At 38.2% G+C, this 23,377-nt stretch overlaps 1 protein-coding gene across 8 annotated transcripts in view; it reads left to right on the forward strand.

Annotated features, from left to right (window-relative positions):
* LOC125458195 (rap guanine nucleotide exchange factor 6-like) overlaps positions 1-23,377 on the forward strand; it is a 345,812-nt gene that overhangs the window by 237,285 nt on the left and 85,150 nt on the right. For all 8 annotated transcript variants that reach the window (XM_048543196.2, XM_048543198.2, XM_048543203.2 and 5 more), the window contains 8 exons: positions 1,628-1,764; positions 6,002-6,160; positions 7,709-7,861; positions 11,242-11,406; positions 11,652-11,759; positions 12,874-13,077; positions 14,481-14,589; positions 19,976-20,222. In XM_048543196.2, coding sequence (XP_048399153.2) covers positions 1,628-1,764; positions 6,002-6,160; positions 7,709-7,861; positions 11,242-11,406; positions 11,652-11,759; positions 12,874-13,077; positions 14,481-14,589; positions 19,976-20,222 — 1,282 coding nt within the window. The remainder of the gene's footprint in view (positions 1-1,627; positions 1,765-6,001; positions 6,161-7,708; positions 7,862-11,241; positions 11,407-11,651; positions 11,760-12,873; positions 13,078-14,480; positions 14,590-19,975; positions 20,223-23,377) is intronic.

Consider the following 23,377-nt stretch of genomic DNA (forward strand, 5'->3'; position numbering starts at 1 on the left):
CAGTTGTTTCAACGCCTGCAACTACAAGGGATGAGTATAAGCTATATTTCATGTTTTTAAAGTTAAAGTTTAATTTATTTTTGAGTGAAGTGCATGTTGCCTGCGACAAATAATACATTCCATGTATCACTTTCATATTGATGAAATCACATGTGTAACCCTGTGTACAAAAGGGAAAATCAAGCTTCTATTGTAGTTAACTGCAAAAACTAAATCTTCCCCGACTCCACTTAACCCCTCGGCTGTCTACAGGACTGAAGTCAAAAGCAACTTGGAGTATTCATCTACACTGTAACGTCATTCACACTCAATATCATTCTGTCATTGGGCCAAACATTACTGTTTTGTGAATATCGTTGCTGCAAGCTCATGGAGGAGACCCATGACTACTACCTAAGGGCACCACTGCCTTGCCAATGTTGCCTAATCCCTAACACAACATTTCTCAAAAAAGCAGTTGCTGCATACCCATTTTCTGTGAAACGGCAATGTTCAAGAGCATGTTTTCCGATGTTAGAATTCAGACTGCTCTGCTTCCTATGCGAGACATTATTAACATGATAGCACTACAGCATGGAAATACAGCTTTCATTCACCTTTACTACTTTAATTGTTCTTTTCAACAAGAAATAAGTAAATGAAGAGCTAGCTGTTTTGCCCATCTAGGTCCCTTATACCAATGACTGAATATATGTAAAATATCTTTCAAATCTTTTTAAAAAAAAATCAACTGCTAAATTTCTTCCCCTCTCCCTTCCAGTAAACCGAATTAAACTTTGAGCTACCATTCACACTTTCCATCGTACATTGCATGTTTGTGGTCAGTTGCCTTCATTCATATGATATTTTTATGGTGAAAGTAGCTTAGCAATCCTTCTGTTCTGCATGTTAAATACATTTACTGTTTTATAGTGAAATGAAATGGTTTGGCATATTTTAAGTGGTAAGTTGTTGAAAACGTTCTAATCATTTGTAGACTGAATTAAAATTTCAATTTGAAAATATCTGTATGACATACAAATTCCATTGTTGGCTGTACTACATAGTTGCAGTGGCTTCAGGTTCATTAAATCAATGATATCATGACCCCAACAAATCTGATAATGAAGATATTCCTAGGTTAATTGACTAGTTACATGGTAAATTTAGAAAGGACCTGAGGGCTAACATTTTCACGCACAGGGTGGTGCGTGTATGGAACAATCTGCCTGAGGAAGTGGTGGAGGTGAGTACAGTTGCAACATTTAAAAGGCATCTGGATGGCTATATGAATAGGAAGGGTTGAAAGGCAAAGGGTCCAAATGCCGACCAATGGGACTAGGTCAGATTGGGATGCCTGGTCGACATGGACGGGTTGGATAGAAGGGTCTGTTTCCGTGCTGTATGACTCTATAATCCATTGTATTTTGGAGCTTAAAAAGTAAATAGTCGAGAGTGGCCCATGGCACTTCTCCAGCAGCGGAAACTAGCCAGTGTAAATGTGTCTGAGATTTTTCAGTGCTTCACCTGCAATTGCTATAGATGCTACTCAGAGAATTCATGACCTGACTCTGTGTTGTACCTAGAATTGGTTCCTTGGAAATATGTCACTGTAGCCAAGGCTAAATGTATGTTTGTTCCTTTGCAGAACAATTGCTGGAGTTTATGCATCAGCTCCCTGCTTTTGCCAACATGACTATGTTTGTCAGACGTGAACTGTGCTCAGTCATGATCTTTGAAGTAGTAGAACATGCAGGAGCAATAATAACTGATGATGGAAAAGAGGTAACCAATGCAAATCAGCTGTGTTTTTTATATTTACCATTTCTAGACTTTTACTAAATCAAATTATTTTCATTAGATCTGAAAGAATTGATTTACTTTAGTAAGAAAGTTTGCGATCTTTGTTTTCTCCCTAACCCTTGACTGCTTCTGGGAATATGGGACTTAGTCAATTGATTTTGAAACTGTTGCTTCACATTCATTGAGAACATTGATAATCTAGTTGTGCTGTCTACTTCACCTTCCTATTTCTCCATGCCCCCTTGATTGGAGGGGCAGCATGCTGGCACAGCAGTTAGCACTGCTGCCTCACAGCACCAGGGAGCCAGATTTGATCCCAACCTTGTGCGAAGTTTGCACATTCACCAAGTTTCTGTGTGGGTTTTTATCAGATCTTGTTTCCTCCCACAGTCTAAAGATGTGCTGTTTAGGTGGCTTGGCCATGGTAAATTGCCCCACACTGTCTGGGAAAGCTAAGTGGGTTAGCCATGGTAAATGTGGGGCAGTGGGATTAGGGTGGGGACGTTGGGTCTGGTGAAATACTCTTCAGAGGTTCGTTATGAACTCAGTGGGCTGAATGACTTCTGCTTGCACTGTTAGGGTTCTATGTCTGTGTTGTCTGTCTAACTCTGCTTTCAGTGAGCCAACCTCCAATAATCTATGGAGAAGAGATTTCCACATATTAATCACCCTTTTAGAGAGATATGTCTAAAATCATCATAGAATCCCGATAGTGTGGAAGAAGGCCATTTGGCCCATTGAGTCCACACCAGCCCTCTAAAGAATCAATTGGTAAAATCTAGAATTAAAAGCTTATCTCTAATGATAACTGTGGACCTGTCACCCTCTCCTATGTCTTATGGTCTTATTGGGGAGAGTGTAGGGAAGTGGAGTTGAAATGCCCGTCAGCCATGATTAAATGGCGGAGTGGATTCGATGGGCTGAATGGCCTTTCTTCCACTTCTGTGTCTTATGGTCTTAGTGTAAACGCTTGACTGGATTGCCAGTGCCCTTTTAGGGAACAATATTTGCCATCCTTACCTAGTGTGGCTTACCTGTCACTCCAGATCCACACAAATGTGGTTGATTCTTAACTGCCCTATGAAATGGCCTAGCAGGCCATTTAATTCAAGGGCATTGGGGACAGTAAAAATGCTGGCTTTGCCAGTGACCCCTACATTCTGTGAAAGCCTTAGACCACACTTCTTGTTTTCAAACTGAGTGTGATATTTCACCATATTATGATCATGTCATGTAAAGATTCTATTACTATTAGTTTATTTAATCCTGCCTCATTGCTCCTTACAAGGTCAAAGACAGAATTGAGCTCTAGAGCATACTTCTCCTCTAAGAAACTGTCCTGAAAGCACTGTTTAAACTGATTTTATAGGTTAACTTTTTGGCCAATCTGATTCTCCCAATCAACATGTTGATTATTACTGTGTGCCATTCTTGTACACTGTATTTGTTTCTTCCTATCTACTCTGTCCTGAAATGTAACTATTTTTAGGAAGCCTGTTAATTATTTGCACAAGTGACATCTTAACTTTCCTAATTGTTATCATTACCCAAAAGTGATTCCACAGCTTAAAAACTGAAATTTCTGCAGGGTAGGCAACATCTGTGGGGAGAAGGCAGAGTTCACATTTCAAGTCTGGTGATTGTGCATCAGATAATGCCAGAACTGCTGAGTTTTTCCAGCAGTTTCTGTTTTGTTTTACATATCCAACATCCACTTCTTTTTTTTTGTTTTATTTGATTCTACATCTTGTTTCTTTGAGTTTAAAGTCATCTCACAACTATAGCAATGACGTCCTTAATTATGAGAGCTACCATAGTCCTGTAGTCCTAACATTCATCACCATGTGATCATGCCTCTGTAATGGCTGTAAGGTGACACTTGTTTGTATCTGACTTAACAATTGATCCATTAGTTATGAATGCTAATTGTGTTCAGATATCGTCTTTAACTCATTTTCATCAACACTCCTTATCTGTTGGTGCACACGAACTTGTGTGCCCTGTGTCCCTTTCTGCCGCAGTCTGATTATTATTACCCAGATTGCTACCTTGCCCTATTACTGCATTGTTTCCCTTTTCAGTTACCGTATCTGTGTTTACTTGATTCTGTGGCTGCAGACTTACTGCAGCCAAGGTGATCCTTTCACAAGCTTCTAAAAATACAGGTAACCCAAATGGATGATGCCTGAGACTAATTAAGTTATGATTCTTTCATCGATTTCCCCTCTATCTGTCTGAGATAGACTTGATCTGCAATTCTTCTCAGCTGTGGAGGTTGGATTAGTAGCTTTGTGAAATGGAAATACCAGACTTGGGGCCCTGTGATCCACAGTGTTATTTATTCATGGAAAAACTGTTGAAAATAATTATCAAACTACTAAAATGCATGTTATTTTAAGCACTTTTCTGTTTATAAACCAGCGATCACATGCATGTGAATACCTCACTCTCCATTTCTCAATAAGTAATGGAAGTGTTTTGTCCCCGGGATGATGGGGTGGGGTTATGAAAGGTTGCACAGGGTTTGGGTTGGCCTTAAGCTTAAAAGAATGATTTTACTGTAGCCTATAAGATTCTGAGCTGGCCTGACAAGATTATTGTTGTGAGGATGTTTCCATTCAGGGGAATCCATAGTTTCAAAGTAAGGGATCTGCCATTTAAAATAGAGATGAAGAGAAATTTCTTCTGAGGGCCTCCAATCTTAGGAATTCTTTTGTCTAGCTGGTAGCAGAGTCTGTATCATTGAATATGATCAAGGATGAGTTAGACAGATTTATGTTTTCCTTTGAGTTTGACCTGGAGTTCCCTCTGGAACTGCTATACAGTTCTACTGCCCATCCTCTGACTTTCAGAAACCATGTCATTCTTTTGAAAGCCATATTGACAGTGCAATAAATTCAGAACTAAAGGCAAGTGGCAATTAAAGGCTGACCCTGGAATCGGGTAAAGTCTGAAGCTTAAATAATTAGGGTGATGCAATGGCCTAGTTATATTATCATGAGACTATTAATCCAGATACCCAAGAAATGTTCGGAGGATCTGGATTCAAATCCCATCATGGTATTTGAATTCAATAGAAATCTGGAATTAAGAGTCTAATGTTGATTGTCAGGAAAACCTATCTGGTTCACTAATGGAAGGAAACTGCTGTTCTTGCCTGGTTTGGCCTACATATGACTCCAGACCCACAGCAATGTGCAGCAAAACTGTGGGCAGTTACGGATGGGCAGTAAATGCTGGCTGAGCTAGTGATGCCCATATCCTGTGAATTGATTAGAAAAACATTACAAAATCGTCCTATGATTTCACTGTTGTAGGTGCTCCAGACTTTCTGTCAGACTCCCATCTAAATAACTTCAGCATAACTGTTATTTGTCGTTTTATTTCCACTTGAAATTTTTTGTGTATGGAAGTTTTATTTCTTAAATCCTATATTGAACTGCCTGAGGGAAAAATTACTGGATAATGGATCATATTATGAGACAGCTGAAGATGCTTCTAGTCAATATGGTTTCATTGATTTTATTTCAATGCATGTTGACTCTGCTTTGTCACAGATTGGCCATTGACTTTACTGAGCCCCATTTTCATCTTGCTATTATTCTTTCAACCTAGAAAGGGAAACCCTTCTTATTTACCTTCATCAATTTTCTTAGTCCACTGAGTACCAGGCAGGCAGCCAACTCCAGATAGTGCACCAGAATTATTTCAAAATTGGCCACTGGGAAGCTTATGGCAGTAATTCATAAATATCATAAGTACTGTCTATTATAAATCTCTTGACTATCTTGTTTTTAATGAAGATGTTGTTGAAATTTCCTCTTTTGGAAAGTGAGACTGTAGTTTTCATTGCCATGCTTGACTGAACCATATCTCAGACTAGTTACAGTAATTGATTCAAACTCATGTTTATTTGGTCGGGCAGTTAATACAGTTAAAGGCTGCCAATTTATGACCTACACCATTTTTCATGCGTCCTTCTCAGAATGTTCTGGGAAAGAACTCTTCACAGTTCATAAACATGCAGAAAACTAAAATGTTTGCTTGTGGCATTGTTATTAATAGCAGAGGGCAGAAGTCTGCCTTGTTTGTCATGACATTGTAGCTGAGAAAGAAACGACCTGGAATATTTGAGGCTTTTCAATTTGATTTTGATTGTTTTAAGTGACTTGTACAGTTTAAATCAATATTTTGCTATTTTGTTTTGTTTAACTTCTAGTTGGAGTCCTGGTATGTTATTCTAAATGGCTCAGTGGAAATCACCGATCCTCATGGAAGAACTGAAACACTTTGCATGGGGAACAGTTTTGGTATTTCCCCATCTTTAGAGAAACAATATATGAAGGGAATTGTTAGGACGAAAACAGATGATTGTCAGGTAAGGATGTGCTTCAAGAGCAATTTGGTTATTGCAGTTTAACAAAAGAGTTTCAAATTTGGCCACATTTGGAGGTTTTGAAGTGATGACTATTTCCTGGGCAACTCTGAAACAAAATGAAATAATTAGACCATCTCTTTGAAGGCAGCTGGGCTCTTGACACTAGTAATGTGTGCATGTGTTGGCAGTGAATAGTTACAGTTAGTGCCAGGTACATGACTAAGCTGAGAATTTGAATACCAGTCAAGACTGGTTGTTTCAGTCTGATATCATCTTTCCCCATACTCCACCTCAAAGTAAGAAAATTTCAGCAGTTTGGATAGAGTTTTTGGAGAGTGAAGAATAACTGTTTATTCACTTATGATTAATGGACATGGGCACTTCTTGCAAGGCCAACGTTTGTCACTGATCCTTGTTGAACTGTTTCAGTCTAATGGAGTGATTTAGAGGATTAGTGGGAAATGAAGTTGTCTTCAAATGTTACAATCAGTGTACTGTAGAAAATTATAGGATAACTGACATTCAAAAAAATAAAGCTGAACAGTCCCCCTCATTCTGCATTCTAAGATTAGTTTGTAAGTTTATTATTGTAATTGTTCTCCATAAGTAGTTGGGAAATTTGCAATGACACACCTGAACTTGTTAGTTTCCAGTGCTGTAAGTTTAAGATCCGAATGACCGTTCATAATTCCTTTATTGCAAGTTAAGCCAGATTCCTGGTAGGTTTCAATTCAAATGTCGCTTAGCCAGATAGGGAAGAGTTCTATGCCCTTTGTATATTTATGCCATTGAGTACATTGAGATCACTATCTTTAATGATGAGAATTTAGTCTCCTCAATTTTCTACCTGATTTAATTTTTCTAGTTGCAAGATGCTGCACGTTCTTAAACTTTGGAGTAAAAGTGTACTTACATGACATTTTATTCTGATATGATGAATGTGAGATTTTGTAGCTGGTAACAATCATGAGTATCTGCAGGGCAAAATTCTAATCACGCACGTAGGTTCATTGTACTCTTTTCCATAAGCCTCGCTGAGCAGTAAATATACTGTTGCCTCAATAGATTTATGAACCAAGCATGATAGAAATGTGACTTCTAGATGTTTTTTAGATCTTCAGGTTTATTGATCATCATTATAGACTAACTTTCAGTTGAATTTACCTGCTGCTGTTTTTAATGTTGAGCTGTAGTGTGGTAGTGACCATACAAATAGGTCACAGGAAAACTGACTTAACTGTTTGTACATCTATTGTTATTTATGTACTGTGACAGTAGTCTGCTTGTGGAATGGCTTGCCTTATTATATTTGCCTTCCTTCGTAAACTTTAATGTGCCGTCCATTAAGAAAATTGATATTGTTTTCCAGTCTTTAAGTAGCAAACTTAGTGAAATATGATTATCTGGCACACGATTATCTTCTAAACCAATTAGTCATTTTATCTTTGCAAACTAGGGTACACTATGTCCCTAAGCCTTGCAAAACTGACTTTTATTCCTAAAATGTGCTTAACATGACTATTTCTTTCTTTGTCTACCTTATGGTAGTTTGTAAGCATAGCTCAGCAGGACTACTGCAGGATTCTGAATCAAGTGGAGAGGAACACTCACAAAGTTGAGGAGGAAGGGGAGATAGTCATGGTGAAAGAACATAGAGAATTGGACCGTAGTGGAACAAGGAAAGGACACATTGTTATAAAGGTAAATTGGAGTAAACTGTTTCCGGATAGAACTGTTCATTTTTTTTTTTTCTCAGTGACTCTTTACTAAAATCGACTGTCCCAGATGTGAAGTAAATTTATTACCCAGCTATTATGTAACTACAATCTTGATGTACCATGGAAACAAACTGTTACAATTCCTGTGGATACTTATTCTGTGATCAACTTGAAATTTTCTCATTTGATTCCTTTAAGCTTTTACACCTTTACTGTAACTGACAAATTAAAAACAATATCCATTAAACATTGCCTAGTCAGCAATTAATAATCTGAACTAAGATAACCCTCGTTAATGTTATAATGTGACAGATACTCGTATGCATGTTGCAAAATACTTCTCCACAGGATAACAGACTTAACAGTCTAGAACTCTGTACTTGGAGAGTTGTGGAGCATAGAATGCTGCAAACATTTAACGAGAAGGTTGATAGATTTTTGACTTATCCGCTGGAGAGGGTTCAGAGAAGATTTACGAGGATGTTGCTGAAAATGGAGGGTTTGAGTTATAAAGATAGTCTGAAACTTTTTTAACTGGAGCATACAAGGTTGAGCCATGAGGGGCATAGGTGAATACCAAGAGTCCTTTCAGTAGGTTTGGGGGGAGTTCAAAAGGTTGGGGCGTATTTTTAACATGGGACAAGAAGGTTTTAAGAAGGATGAGGAGCAGTGTTTGTACACTGATAGTAGTCTGTGCAGAATGAAGTGACAAGTAGATGCAGATAAAGTTAGAACATTTAAAAGACACGTGGTAAGTGCATGAATAAGTGAGGTTTTGAGGGATATGGGCCAAATGCAGGCAAGTGGGACTAGTTTAATTTGGGAACATGTTCGGCGTGGACTCATTGGTTTGAAGGATTTGTTTTCACGCTGTTATTCAATGCGATAACACAAGAGGAGATGAGGACTGGGGCAGATCACCCATGATCTCATTGAAAGACAAATGTTACTTGCTTTCTCTCCACTGATGCTGTTTGACCCACTGTGATTTCCAGAAGTATGTTTTCATTACGGATTCCATCTGCAGTAATTTGCTCCTCTTATTTCTTTTGTCCTTATTGTTAATCCTTTGTGTATAGTGCATTATGTTTACTGATGTGAGACATTCTGGCTGGCATATAACCGTTTATGTAAGCTAATGGATTGAAGTGTCTGTCGGAGACTGTATCTGTTGTTACCATGACCACATATAGCAAAGAAGCTGTTTGCTTTCAACTGCAATAATTGTTGTTTTTAAAATGTACGAATTCAACTCCATTTTAATGGTGAAGTTTAAAGTCTCAGTGTTAGCAATAGTGACTCATGTTAATTCTTCTTCAGGGTTTGAATGAAGATTTGTAGCTTGGGTGCTGGTTGTAGATGTCGGCGTGCTTGCTGAGCTGGGATGTTTTATAGCAGACGTTTCGCCCCCTTACAAGGTGACACTGTCAGTGCTGTGCAGCCTTCCATGAAGCACTGTTGTCTTTTGCTAGTTTGTGGTCTGGTTTTTGCTGCTTCCAGTAGGTGCCGGTTCCGGTTTTTCAACTGGGACAACACTATCATCATAGAACAAACTAAACAGCACAGCCAGGGAATTCTTGGAGGCTTGCCATTCACCCACTGACTCCATCAATAAACATATTGAATTCGACCTAATATACTGACCATTACAATGCACAACCAGAACCGGCACCTACTGGAAGCAGCAAAAACTGGACCATTTAAATTTGAACTGGCACAAGACAACATGAGGCTCCACAGCATTGAAGATGCCACCTAGAAAGGGAACAAAATGTCTGTTGTTAATGCTCTGCCTGCCAAATTGCTTTCAATGTATCTGTTTCCATCAGCATGTAGGGTCAGTTCAGCTAAGTTGTTGGAGGGCTTGTTTGTGATACATTGTGATGCCAACAGCACGGGTTTAATTCCCCCACAGGCTGGGGTTACCATGAAGGATTCTCCTTCTCGACCTCTCTCCTCATCTGAGATATGGTGGCCCTCTGCTTAAACTGCCACTTGTTGTCTCTCTCTAATAAGACAGCATACCTGTTTTCTGGTAAGACCATGGCATCTTTATCTGCCTTTTATTTCAGTGTATTATCTAGTTATAGACACATACATCTCTGTATTGTTTCTAGAGCTAGATAAAATATGAAGACTGTGCTGATCCACAGAAATACAAAAATTCATTTCAAGGTGTCCTCTGGTTGTGTTCTGCATCTAAGATGTTGTTTCTATCTATATTAACATAATTTCATGAAAGTTAGGTGAACTCACTTAAAACAGGCCTAGGAATGAATTAAAATCCCTCAGATTTTTATTTTCATTTGTCACTTCCTTTCTTGCTTTCCATTTCTCAACATGTTTATCGTTGAGAATCATGTAACCAATCTATCAACATGTTAGTGAAGAGCTGCATCAGTGCACTGTCCTGTAACACAGTAGCCTTACTTTGCCTTTAGTGCATATTCAACAGCCAAAAATTGGTACACACTTCATATTGCTTTAATTTCAGGTCAGCTATTTGTGCTCTTCTAAAAGAAGTGAGAGCTTCCAGTTGTAAAATGCCCTTTCAACATTCAAGGAATTCTAAAGACCTCTATGGTCAACTTGTACTTTTGAAATATAGTCACAATTGTAATATACAACATGTTAGCTCATCTGCATATAATTAGTTGCAATTAATAGTACAGATGACATAGCTGAAGACACCAGGGGAGCTTGTCAGCACTACAAATTCATTTTGTACCAAGGATCTTTTCTGTCTACCTTGTGTAGTTACTTTATTGCCTTAGCTGCAAGTTGGCACCTGTGGCAATGCAACAGTTAATCAGTACTATGCTGAAATATCATCTTGGATTGTACGTCCCAATGCTCCCACTGACAGAAAAACGAAACATTAGTCGACTTTATTTTCAGCATTTATGTAAAAATAAAGATTCAATTTGCATGATACCCTGTACAGTGCTTCATTAAGTAAAAGTTAATCTTTAGTCACGCTAATTCATAAAACTGAAATCTAACAGCTCCTTAACATACATGTATGTGTATGTGCATGTGAATGTACAATTTTATTAAAAGATTTTGTTTTCAGTACATTTTTAAAAACAATGTTTGATTTGATGATGCTTGTACAGTGGTTCATGAGTTAAAAATTAAGCTCCAGTTGTGTTATTTTTATAATCCTGAAACTTAACTTACACATCTGATGAGATGCATACAAACTATAGATGCACATTTTAATATGACAGTGTATAATGTCTTGATTCGTCTATTTTCTCTGAGTGAAGTACTGTCAGCACTTCCCTGTGAACTGTGGAGAAGGAGAAAATCAAAAAGGTCTGTAGAATAATTGATTTTAATAACATTCCTTTACTTTTTCAGGGAACACCAGACAGACTTATTAGGCATCTGGTTGAAGAGCACTCCATCGTGGATCCCACATACATAGAGGATTTCTTATTAACATGTAGAACATTTCTGTCAAGCCCCATGGAAGTTGGAGAAAAATTACTGGAGTGGTTTCAAATTGATAGCCTTCGGGACAAGGTTAGTGTCAAGATTGAATTAGTTTCCAGAGAATAAAGTGGAAATGTAAAAAAATGGATAGTTGAAGACTTTTTTGTGCATTTGTATGAACTAGCATTTTGTGTGACTGTATGTATTGACAATAAAATACAGCAGCCTTCTGTAGTAATAAAAGTATGTAATTAAGTTTATTTCAAACTCATGAGTTTGCTTTATGGCTTGTTTCATATGTATGTATATCTAAATTCCGAATTATCTTGTTTTAGGTTACGCGAGTTGTGCTGTTGTGGGTGAACAATCACTTCAATGATTTTGAAGGGGATCCTGCCATGACCAATTTTCTAGAGGAGTTTGAAAATAAGTTAGAAACTGCAGTAAGTATATAAATTGCACTAGTAAAAGAGAATTTCGCTCATCAGTAACTATTTTTGCATGATGGAAAGGCAAGTACAGAAGTAAGCTCTAGTATGATTAATGATAGCAATATCACTTCAAGTTGAGCACAACAAATTAAATGCGTTGTTAATATGAGTAAGTGGACAATAGAAAATACATTCAGTGGTAGAATATGAGCACCCTGAATATAGTGCTGGGGGGGGAGCGGGATGGATGTCTATGGTTTGTGAAATGTATAAACTGGAATCATTTTGGAAAGATAGTTGTTTTTACAACTGAGTCAAGGTTCCAAGCAAGCACATTCATTGCCTACAAACAACTTGCTTTTTCCATATTGTCGTCATTCCCTATTTTGCTGGCACTTTAGTTATGCTATTGATGAGGCTCTGGTGAACAACACATGGCTCAAGCTTCACTTTTGCAATTAATCATGTAATTGAACCTCAGTAGTAATTGTACCTAAATGGCTTGTTTTTTTTCTAAGCGCCTGTCATAGAATGTCACTAATTTAGTTCTGATCAGATCAGTGACATAATGTAAAACTTCTCTACCAATCCCAAACACCATTCTATTAATTCATTTTAAAAATTGCCCATTCTTTTGTTCTATTGGTACAGCATTAAATATCATCACTTGTTTGTATGAGGTCCAGTAGGAATGATAGATTGTGAAGTTAAATTAATCAACGCTTTTGTGCATAGCTCTGCCTCATGCCAAAACATATATTACACTGATGCATCAAATGTCCCATATGTTGCCTTATCATGTGTTATTTCCTGAATAAAGATTATTCTTGTTTAATAGACTCACTTAACTGGTTTTAAACAAGTAGTGCCTATGTAATAGCCACTACCAAGATTTTTAACAGTAAAAACTGAAATAAAATGAAATAAATTAACTCTAGTTTTTATATATCTATTATATATAGTTTTAGGATGCATTTTGAATCACTTGTTGTGTCACGAGTATTTAATTTGAATATTTTGATTAGAATAACGACCTTCAATAACTTTGAATTACTCATTGTTTCCTACCTTTAGTGTAAAATGTATGCAGAGTTACTATTCAATATATATTCTTTTCAATCTGCAGAAAATGAAAGGGCATCTCAGGTTGTTAAATATTGCGTGTGCTGCTAAAGCCAAATGGAGGCAGATAACTTTGTTAAAGCCTTCAAGAGAATCCCCATTGTATTTCACTTTGCTTGGTGGCAGTGAGAGAGGATTTGGTATTTTTGTGGAAAGCGTGGAGGCAGGCAGTAAAGCTGCTGAGGCTGGTATCAAGCGAGGAGACCAGGTAAAAACTCCCACATTTGAAAATACAATTATTTGAAGCAATTGAACTTTTTGAAGCTTGGGCTTTTTAAAATTTACCTGTTTTAATTTTTGTAAATGTATTAATATTAAATGTATAGTTTTGTTAATTATATTACACATGAAATAGTGTCTGAAATAGTGTATGAAATAGTGTCTGTGTATGCAATTACTAAGCCAGTATCGCGCTCACCTCCTGAGTTACAAGGTTCTGGGTTCAAGTCCTTTTCCAGTTTTAATACGAGATTCAGTGACATCTGTAGGAGATGTTGTCTTTTGAGTGAGACATTAAGCAGAGTCCCATCTGGCATCTCGGGTGGATGTAAAAGGTCCCATGGTACTATTTGGAGGAAGAACCAGGAGATTATCCCTGGTGTCCCAGCCAATATTGATCCTTCAGTCAACATCACATCAAAAGCGTGTTTTCTGGTCATTATTCCATTTCTGTTGTGGGAATTTTCTATGAGCAGTTTAGGTGCTGCATTTTTTTTTTTGGATTCTAAAAATGACTGTGTTTAAAAAGTTCTTTAGTTGCAAAGCCCTTGGAGACATCTAGTAAAGCACCATGTAAATACAAGTTTTGTTTTAACTAGACTACCTAACCGTATATATGTAACCTGATATATACAGGGCATGGTAACTTGTGTTTAAATCTTCCCTTTGTTCAGTTTCAAGCATTAGCATCTGTGTTTATTTCATATTCTGTTAGTCCATGGAAGTATGTACAGGTAAATTTTAAACTATGTGACAATAAGTCTGAAACAGGGAAGACAATATAGCAGACTTAACTGTCACCTCGAACTTACACCTCAAAAAAACCTTTTGTATTCTGTTTTGAATAGTCAGTTTAGACATGGCACCTTACTATACATTGCTAAGACGGTACTCAGTCCTATCTTAGATAAGATACTTCACCTCTACTTGGAGCAAATCTATCTAGATTTCCACTGAGTCATATGAAGTGGAAAGCCACAAAGATCAAAAGATCAATCACCCATGCAGAGCTAGCTGATCTTGGACAGGATGAGGTTGTATTAATTCTATAATTAACCCCAACAATGTAGGGCCAGGAAGACACAAAATCAGCATTCTTCAGGTTTATATGTGGAAAACCCTGTTGAAAATACAGTTTGGAAGATCGAGTTATGACGAGAAGCCTGTGGTGAGAGAAGTTGAGGTTCTACTACTTTCTGGCAATGTTTAATATTCAGACACATGCTTAATACACAAAATAAGAAATCTATAACTGGATGACAGGTGATTGATCATTGGCATTTTTGACACAGTGATGATGCAGCTACCAAAATACAAGCAAAGTGGAATGTATGCTTTGATTCTACCTTAATATCAATAAGACTTTTTAAACAAGTGACAAAACTATTTCAGATTATGGAAGTAAATGGGCAGAACTTTGAGAATATACAGTTCACAAAAGCGCAAGATATTCTGAGAACTAACACACATCTGTCTATCACTGTGAAGACCAACATTTTTGGTGAGTGCATGTGATCTACAGGGTCAGGGGGCGGGGTGGGGGGTGGCGGGAGGAGATGTGTTGGTGCGGGGAGCAAGACTGGGTGGAATGATCGTCGGAGAGTTGATGTGGACTTGTTGGGCCAAATAGCTTGCTCCCACACTGTAGGGATTCTAAACAAAAAACTTCAATATAATCAAATTAATTAGTGCTGTTAGTGATATGACACATGACTTGAGTTATTGATTTAGTATCTTTGTGAAAATACTATATACTTTCTTTATGCATATGGTTACAAATCATATTTAATTTTGTACCGTTTGTCCTCAGGATGTCCCATTTCAAATGTACTATTTTGGCAGTATGTTCAATTTCCCAGATTGCATTCTTAGCACAGTGTTAGCACTTTCAGTTCAGAGTCAGGTTGTGTGCTGAAGCCACATGACAAAGTGTTGAATGTGAAATCTCAAAAGGTACTTGAGTTTAGTAATTAGTGTTGTAGTGTCTTTTGAATGTTAAACTGAGACCCTGTCTGTACAATCAATGTGAATAGAAAAAGTACATGGGTAGGTACTACTCCAAGTTCCCTTGATGCTGTGGTCAACATTTTTTTTCACAAACAAAGATGCAGTGTGTTTGTTCATTTCTGTTTGCGGAACATTGTGCTAATGGGGCGTTGTATTTACTGACCCAACTGTAAAAACACTTCAGACGTACTTATTTTTTTGCTGTAGAGGGAGTTGGAATGATCAAAGGATTTGCAACATGAGATGAGTCAAAGTTGTTTCTTCTTCGTTTATTCTAGAAAATTATGTTGCTTCCAGAGATTTTGTAGTGGCGATATGACTGTTTAAGGAAAATTTTCATCACTGTCACCCCAGTAAGGATAAGGGAAGTTGAGGACCAGAACCTACACAAACTACTACCAAACCAATGATCTCTGTCTTTTCTGTTTCCAGTTCATTAATTCCTACTAGTCCCTTTCTTTGTTTACAAATTACAGTTAAATTATTGTAGAAAAAATCTGTTGTGCACTGACTCATGTTGCACTCCTGAACAGCATTAAAAATGAATCTAAAGCCTATGTAATTTTTTTAGAAGCCATTCTACTGACAGTAACTTCAAAGACCTTGATACAAAGGAAGACTTTGAAATAAGAAGATTGATCTTTTGTTCCCATGTCAAATGCGCAAAGTGGGCATTATCCATGGCTCTGCAAACCTCATTTTAAAGCTGGCCTCTAACACCCACTGTTTTCAGAGTTAGTGGGGAAGAGCTGAATTGGAAGATGGACTAGGTGACCCAAGAGCTGAGGCATGCTGGGTGAAAAGCTTGATTTGAGCTCCAGCGCTGTGTTTAACAATTAAAATAAAAAAAGTCTTCCAGCCCTGAACCCCATACGCCCACCATGCCCCATACAGGCAACCAAATATCCACTGTCCAACCCCTGTCCTTCCATGCCAATTCATGCCAACCCAGAATTCCACCCTTTCTCCCACCCTTTCCTGCCAATTCATGCCAAATAATATTCACTAGAGCCTAAACACACAGGAGAAAACCAAGTTTTAGCACTTGAAGATCTACATTGGAGTGTTGACAGGATCAACACTTGCTGGGAGTTCTTTGTCAACTTAACAGTTCTACGAAGCATATAAGACCACACCCACGACCACTTTCATCTGGAAGGACGAGGACAGCAGATATATGGGAACACCATGAACTCCAAGTTCCTTTTCAAGTTGCTCATCATCCTGACTTGGAAATATATCGCTGTTCCTTCACTGTCACTGGGTCAGATCCTGGAATTCCCTCCCTAGTAGCATTGTGGGCCAACCCACAGCAGGAGGAATGCAGCGATTCAAGAAGGCAGCTCACCACCACTTCAGCAGGGCAACTGAGGATGGGCAGGAAATGCTGGCCAGCCAGCGCCACCCACATCCCATGAAATGAATAGGAATAAAAGTTTAGGAGCAGAAGCTGTTCAGCTGATTGAATCAGCTCTGCCATTCAGTGAGATCTGATAATCATCAATTCCTATATTTGCTGTTTACCAATAACTTTTGGTTTCCTTAAAATTAAAATTTTGTCCATCTCAGCTCTGAATGCGCTTAATGACCCAGCCTTGACAGCCCACCGTGGTAAAGAATTCTGCAGATTGACCGCAGTCTGAAAGAAAAATACTTCACATCTTTCTTTTGAAAGTGCAACCCCTTATTTGGCGATTATGACCACTGGTCCTAGACTCTCCCACAAGGGTGTCATCTGCAAACTTAATAGTATATTCACCTTACTTATCCAAGTCATTAATATGTACTGTAAATAATAGTAGCCCCAGCACTGATTACTATGGTACACCACTACAGGTTGGCATCCTGAAAATGATGACCTTATCCCAAATCTGTCTTCTATTAGTTATCCAATTCTCTGTAATAATGTATTACCTCCAGTGCTATCGGCTCTTACCTTATTGTGTAGCCTGAGCACAGACGTAAGCAAACACCTTCTGAAGATCCAAATATATTACATCCCCTTCCCCTTACACTGCTTCACCTTTGTCTATCCTGTTCACAGTATTCTAGTTAATTTGTCATGCATGATTTCCTCTTCATGAAGCCAAGCTGACTCTGCACGATCATGCTATATTCCTTAATGCTCTTCTGTTACATCATTTATAATAGACTGTAACATTTTCCCAATAACGGAGGTTAAGCTAATTGGTCTATACCTGCCTGTTTGTGTCTCTCTTCCTTTTTTAAAAAAAGGTGTTCTATTGGGACATTTCCATTATCTGGGATTTGCTGAAGGTTTACTGCCCAGTGCATCCACTATTTCTGTAACTACTACTCATAATATTTTATTAATGGGTCTAAGGGGCTTAACAATCTTTATCTCCATTAGTTTCCCTCACTGTTCTATCGCTAGTGAGTTATTCTATTTATTTCTACTCCTTTTCTCTCTTGATATTAGTGTCTTCTACTGCATTTATGTACAACTTGTAGGCAAACTCCCCTGTACTGGTAACAACCACTGAAGATCACACCACCTCCCGAAACAAAGGGCTTATACTAATTAGACAAAGAAATCCGCAAAGTGATGTGAAAACTGACAGTTCCATAGTACAAAGGTGCCAAAATCCCAGTGGAGCAGCTGATGATGGCCAGATACTCTATAAAATGTGGATTTGCAAAACTTGGCCTGACTTCACTCCCATCCCCATAAAAATGGCAAGTGCCATGGTTTAGGGCAGACCTATGATTTTGGCCCACAACAAGTAGCTTTGCAACAGAGAGTTTCTGTCGTGAGTTAAATTTGGACCAAAGTTTGGTGATTTGTGTTACGCAATCTATGGTGTTTTATATTTGTTATGTTTCCTTTCATAGAGGTGGACACAGGTGACATGCAGCCTATATATATGCAGTACAGTGGGACCATTGTATAATACTGGGCATAGTACTGTACATGAAAGAAAATCAGTAAATGGAGGAATGAAATATGTCGAGATTCAATTAGGTCGAACGGGTTGATAATCAAGCCCTACTATTTCACAAGCCAACGATCATTTTGCCTGATGAGTACTGTTTAAGACAAAAATAATTCACATCAAGTTCTATCATTCTTGCACACAAACCTATTCTTCCACAAATGGCAAAATAATTACTAGTTTACTACTATGTCACAAACTAAATGCCTTTAAAACCCTGAAACACAACAGAGGAAGATTTTCTAAGATTACAAAGAAATCTTGATCAAATGGGTCAATGGCCTGAAAAATGCAGATGGAATTCAATCTAGATAAATGCAAGATGTTGCGTTTTCATACAACAAACCAGGTTAGGGCTTATACAGTTAATGGTAGGGCCTTAATTGTAGTGTTGTAGAACAGAGGGACCTACGGGGTTCAGGTATATAATTCTTTAAAGTTCATGTCACATGGTCACAAAGGCATTTAACACACTTGCCTTCATTGTTCAGTACTTTGATTGTCGGAGTTGGGAAGTCATGTTGAGGTTCAGGACATTGGTGAGTCCTCTTCTGGAATACTGTATCCAGTTCTGGTCGCTCAGTTATAGGAAGGATATTATTAAGCTGGAGCGGGTCCATTAGAAACTTGAGGATGTTGCCAGGTGTAGAAGGTTTGAGTTATAAAGAAAGGCTGGGACATTTTCCACTGGACTGTAGGAGGTTTAGAAGTGATCTTATAGAATTTTATAAAATAATAAGGGGTATTGGTGGAGTGAATGATTTTCTTTTCCCAAAGGTGGTGTTTTCAAAACAAGGGGGCACATTTTTAATGTGAGAGGATAAAGAATTTTTTAAAAACCGGAAATACAATTGTTTTTATGCAGAGGGTGGTTCACGACTGGAATAAACCTCCTGGGGAAGTGACTGATGTGGGTATAATTACAATGTTTAAAAGACGTTTGAATAAGTAAGTGAATAGAAAAGGTTTGGAAGATGTGGATCAGGAACAGGCTGGTGTTTTGTTTGGGGTTATGGTCGGCATGGACGGTTGGACCAAAGGGCCTGCTTCCATGCTGTATGACTATGACCGTATACGTTCGTTCATGAATAAGGTAGATTAGCAGACTGTTTGACATGTATTTTAGGTGGAAAAATATAGACAAAAACAAATTCTGAGAACCAAAATCCAGACTACAAGAATGGATGAGTTGTTTTTCACAGTTCTTTTGGTTTTTTAAAAATATTGGTAACACAGTGTCTAAAGTGATGGTCAGTTTTCAATTCAGTAACTGATCAGGTGGACCAAAGTCTTAGAATGCTTTCTTTTTCGGAGTCTTCAAGTTTTAATCTTTTTTTTCCACTGAGATGGATGGTGAGAGATGCCTTTTGTTTGCAGGTGTCTAGATGTTTGAGTGTCATGTACTCTCAGATCTGTAACAAACTGAAGCTGAACCAGTCCTCCAGGCTCCATTAGGCAATTTTCACTTAACTCGAAGACTTCTGGTACTGCTGTATCTCCTTTAAGTATCCACCCATTTCCATTAAAAGTAACATAATCTTCTGCAGCTAAATGGTACGCTGCCTATTTTGACCTCCAAATAGAAAAATTTACTAATCTCTGATCTGAGTAGTGGCAATTGAATTCCTGACAAAGGGGTGACTTCATTTAGATTCAAAGTTTAAAGAAAATTGTAACTTGATCAGGAACTGTGAATATTGTAGCTTATTTACTCTTTGCCTACTAGAATTGCATAGTGTGAAAAATGGGTGAATAGTGGGTGAGGAGCAACAACAGTTAGTAATTGGAGGCAGGAGTTGCCAAATTTTGCAGTACTAGATTTTTGGGGAGAAGGGCTCAGAACTGGGCAATTTTAAGTAGAATTATTTGACTGTGGACATTTATCTCTGAGCTGTTACCAATTATTGACTCTCCTCTTCTGTCCAGTTTTTAAGGAGTTATTAAATAGGTTAATTCAGGAGAAAAAAAACGGGGCTCCTCACATGCCTAAGATTGCAGAGAAAAAGGGGAATCGTTACTCGCATCCAGATTTGCACAGAGATATGGAACAAATGTTTCCTTCCGAGAAGGGTAACAAGAAGATGAAAGCAAACACAGTATCAGGTGGTCGCAACAAAATCCGGAAAATACTTGACAAAACACGTTTCAGCATCTTGCCACCAAAGCCATTCAGGTAGGTCAAGTATTTGAGTCAGATGAACTTGTAATGTAGTTTTCATTAATGGCCAACTATCTTTTCTGAAACTAGCAAGCTACAATCTGTTCTTATTACTAACCTACATAATTTGAAATACATATAGGACAAATTATGGAATTGAGAGGCTATCCAATTAAATCCCAGGTCTGAAAGACACCACCCAACCAAAAAATCAAGTTTTTGATGATTAGTAGATAATTTAACTACATTGAATGCTAAACATACAAATATATGACCATCTGAATTAGGAGTGGAATAACCGTTCGGCTCTTCAAATCTGCTTCAACGTTCAATAAAATCCTGGTTGATCTGTTCATATTTCACATTCTGTATTCCAACCTACCTAACTTCCAGGTGGCCTTTGATTTCCTTGTCTAACATGAATCTATTTTCTTATGGTCTTAAAAACAAAAATGACCATGTCTGCGCCATCTTCTGACACCAGGAGTTTGAAAGTCATACTATGCCCGAGATATAAAAAAGAATTCCCTTCCTAAAGGGCAGCTCTTAATTTAGAAAACAATTGCCATCTGCTTAGGACTGAAACACAAGAGGATTTTTTTTTTCACATCTGCCTTGTCATGGTCAATCAGGATTCTGTACATTTGAGTCAAATTCTCCCTTGTTCTTAAACTCCTGTGACATTAAGCCGAGCTTATCTAGTCTTTTCTTCTTAGCTGATCCACTCCTTCCAGGTACCAATCTAGAAAGCCATCACTGAACTGCCTCCAAGATAACAAAGTGTGGAGCTGGATGAACACAGCAGGCCAAGCAGCATCTCGGGAGCACAAAAGCTGACATTTCGGGCCGAGACCCTTCATCAGAGAGCTCTCTGATGAAGGGTCTAGGCCTGAAACATCAGCTTTTGTGCTCCCGAGATGCTGCTTGGCCTGCTGTGTTCATCCAGCTCCACACTTTGTTATCTTGGATCTCCAGCATCTGCAGTTCCCATTATCTCTGAACTGCCTCAGATGTGTTTACATTATTATTTAAATAAGGAGACCAAAGCTGCACACAGTATTCAAGACGTAGTCCCACCAGGACCCTGTATAACTTAAGCATATTTTTTCATTTCCATTTCCATCAAAATATTGGACAGCGTTTCATTAGCCGCCTTAAATACTTGCAGTATCTGCATGCTGATTTTTTTTTAAATTTTGACTACACAAGAGCACCTAGCTGCCTATGCACCTTCGTGTTCAATCATTCTTCCTGTCAAGGTAACAACTTTACGTGTCCCTGCATAATTCTCCATCTGTCAGATGTTTACCTGTTCATTTGACGTGTCTATATTGATCTGTTATCTTTCTCATGTCTCCTTCATAACATACGTTTCTATTAATCCTATTATTGTCTCCAAATTTAGCTACCCTGTGTTAGATCCTAAGTCCTTGACAAAAAGTTTAAGACATTGAGAGCCTGGCACAGATCCTTATGGGACACTTCTCTTTACACCCTGCCAATCTGGAAAATAGACCCATTTAGGTATACATTGGCTGGCTGGCAGAAAATAACCTTCTATCCATGTTACTATGTTACTCTGCACTCTGAACTCCTACTTTGTACAATAACGTTATTTGTGGAACTTCATCAGATGTCTTCTATAAATTGCAAAGTTGGCTATTTGGTTGAAGGAATATAATGAATGTTAGCTGTTCTTATGTAGAAGCATTATCTTTACGTTGTTTTCCTGATGCCGCCAGTAAAGATTTGAAGGGGAGATGCAAAGTATACGCCAAGGCACATCCCTGCAAAGAGGAAGAGGCACTACAGGTCAAAAGTCAAGAAGCTGAATCATAATACTTGCTCATGTGCCACCTTCATAGTGTAAATACAGTGGGTTCAGGTTGTTTTCCCAATTCATTTGGCAACATATGGCATATAATGTAACGAGGCCATGAATGATGAACAAAGCCCCATTAGAATAAATAGTGGTTTGTACTAAATTTTCTGGCTTGATATAGATATAATAACATTATTTTATTCCTTTCATGTTTCCTCAATCCACTTCAACAACAACACATACATACATCCTTTTAACCCCAGGAGTTATTCCAGTGAACGTGATTGAAGGGTATAACTTGGAGCTGAAACCTTTTATTGTTTGATATTTGGAGTACCTATGAGGATGCTGCATGGAACAATTTAACATTAACATTTATTATGCAAATGTGAACAAATGTTCCCGAGCGTTACCATAGCAGCCATTTCTGATTTTTATTAAATTTAAACCTTGCTTCCATGAGATTTTTGGGCATGTTATTACTTGAGACATTAAGTTCTAAAGGTATTTTATTTTCACTTCAGCCTGCTCACATGTAGAAGTTTCATTTTATCATTGACCAGAAACTGAACTGCACTAGCCATATAAATACCGCAGCTGCAAAGGCAGGCCAAAGGCTAGGTGTAGCGAGTAACGCATCACCTGCTTCCCCAAAACCTATCCACTGTTGACAAGGCACAAGTCAGGGATGTGATGGACCTCTGCCTATTAGCACTCTATTCACAAACATTCACTCCCTCCACCGCTGCCACCCAGTCATGTGTATCGTCTACAGGATACGCTGCAGAAATTTGGAAGTACTTTGCAAACTCATGACCACTTCTTTCTAGAATGACAATGACAGCAGTTACATGGGAACACCACCAACTGCAAGTTCTGCTTTAAGCTACTCAGCATGCTGACTTCGAAATATATTGCTTTCTTCAGTGTTGCTGGGTCAAAATCCTAGAACGCCGGCCCAAATGGCATTGTGGGTCAACCCACAGTAAATGGACTGCAGCTGTTCAAGAAGTCACCTCACCACCACCTTCTGAAATGCACCTAAGGATGTACAATAAATGCTGACCAACCACTGACATCTACATTCTATGAATGAGTTATTTTAACTAAGTAAATCAGTGGGGAATAGATACTGAACAGATTTTTGGGTTTAGACTGGCAAGTCCTTGAGTCCTGATGGACTTCATATTAGGGTCTTAAATGGCTAGTGAGACAGTTGATGCATTAGTTTTAATTTTCCAAAACTCCCTAGGTTCAGGGAACATTACATTAGACTGCAAAATAGCAATTGTACTTGTATTCTTCAAAAAGAGAGAGATGCAAAAAAACAGGAAACTACAGGCTAATT

Source organism: Stegostoma tigrinum, chromosome 13 (genome assembly GCF_030684315.1).
Source record: "Stegostoma tigrinum isolate sSteTig4 chromosome 13, sSteTig4.hap1, whole genome shotgun sequence".
NCBI lineage: Eukaryota > Metazoa > Chordata > Chondrichthyes > Orectolobiformes > Stegostomatidae > Stegostoma > Stegostoma tigrinum.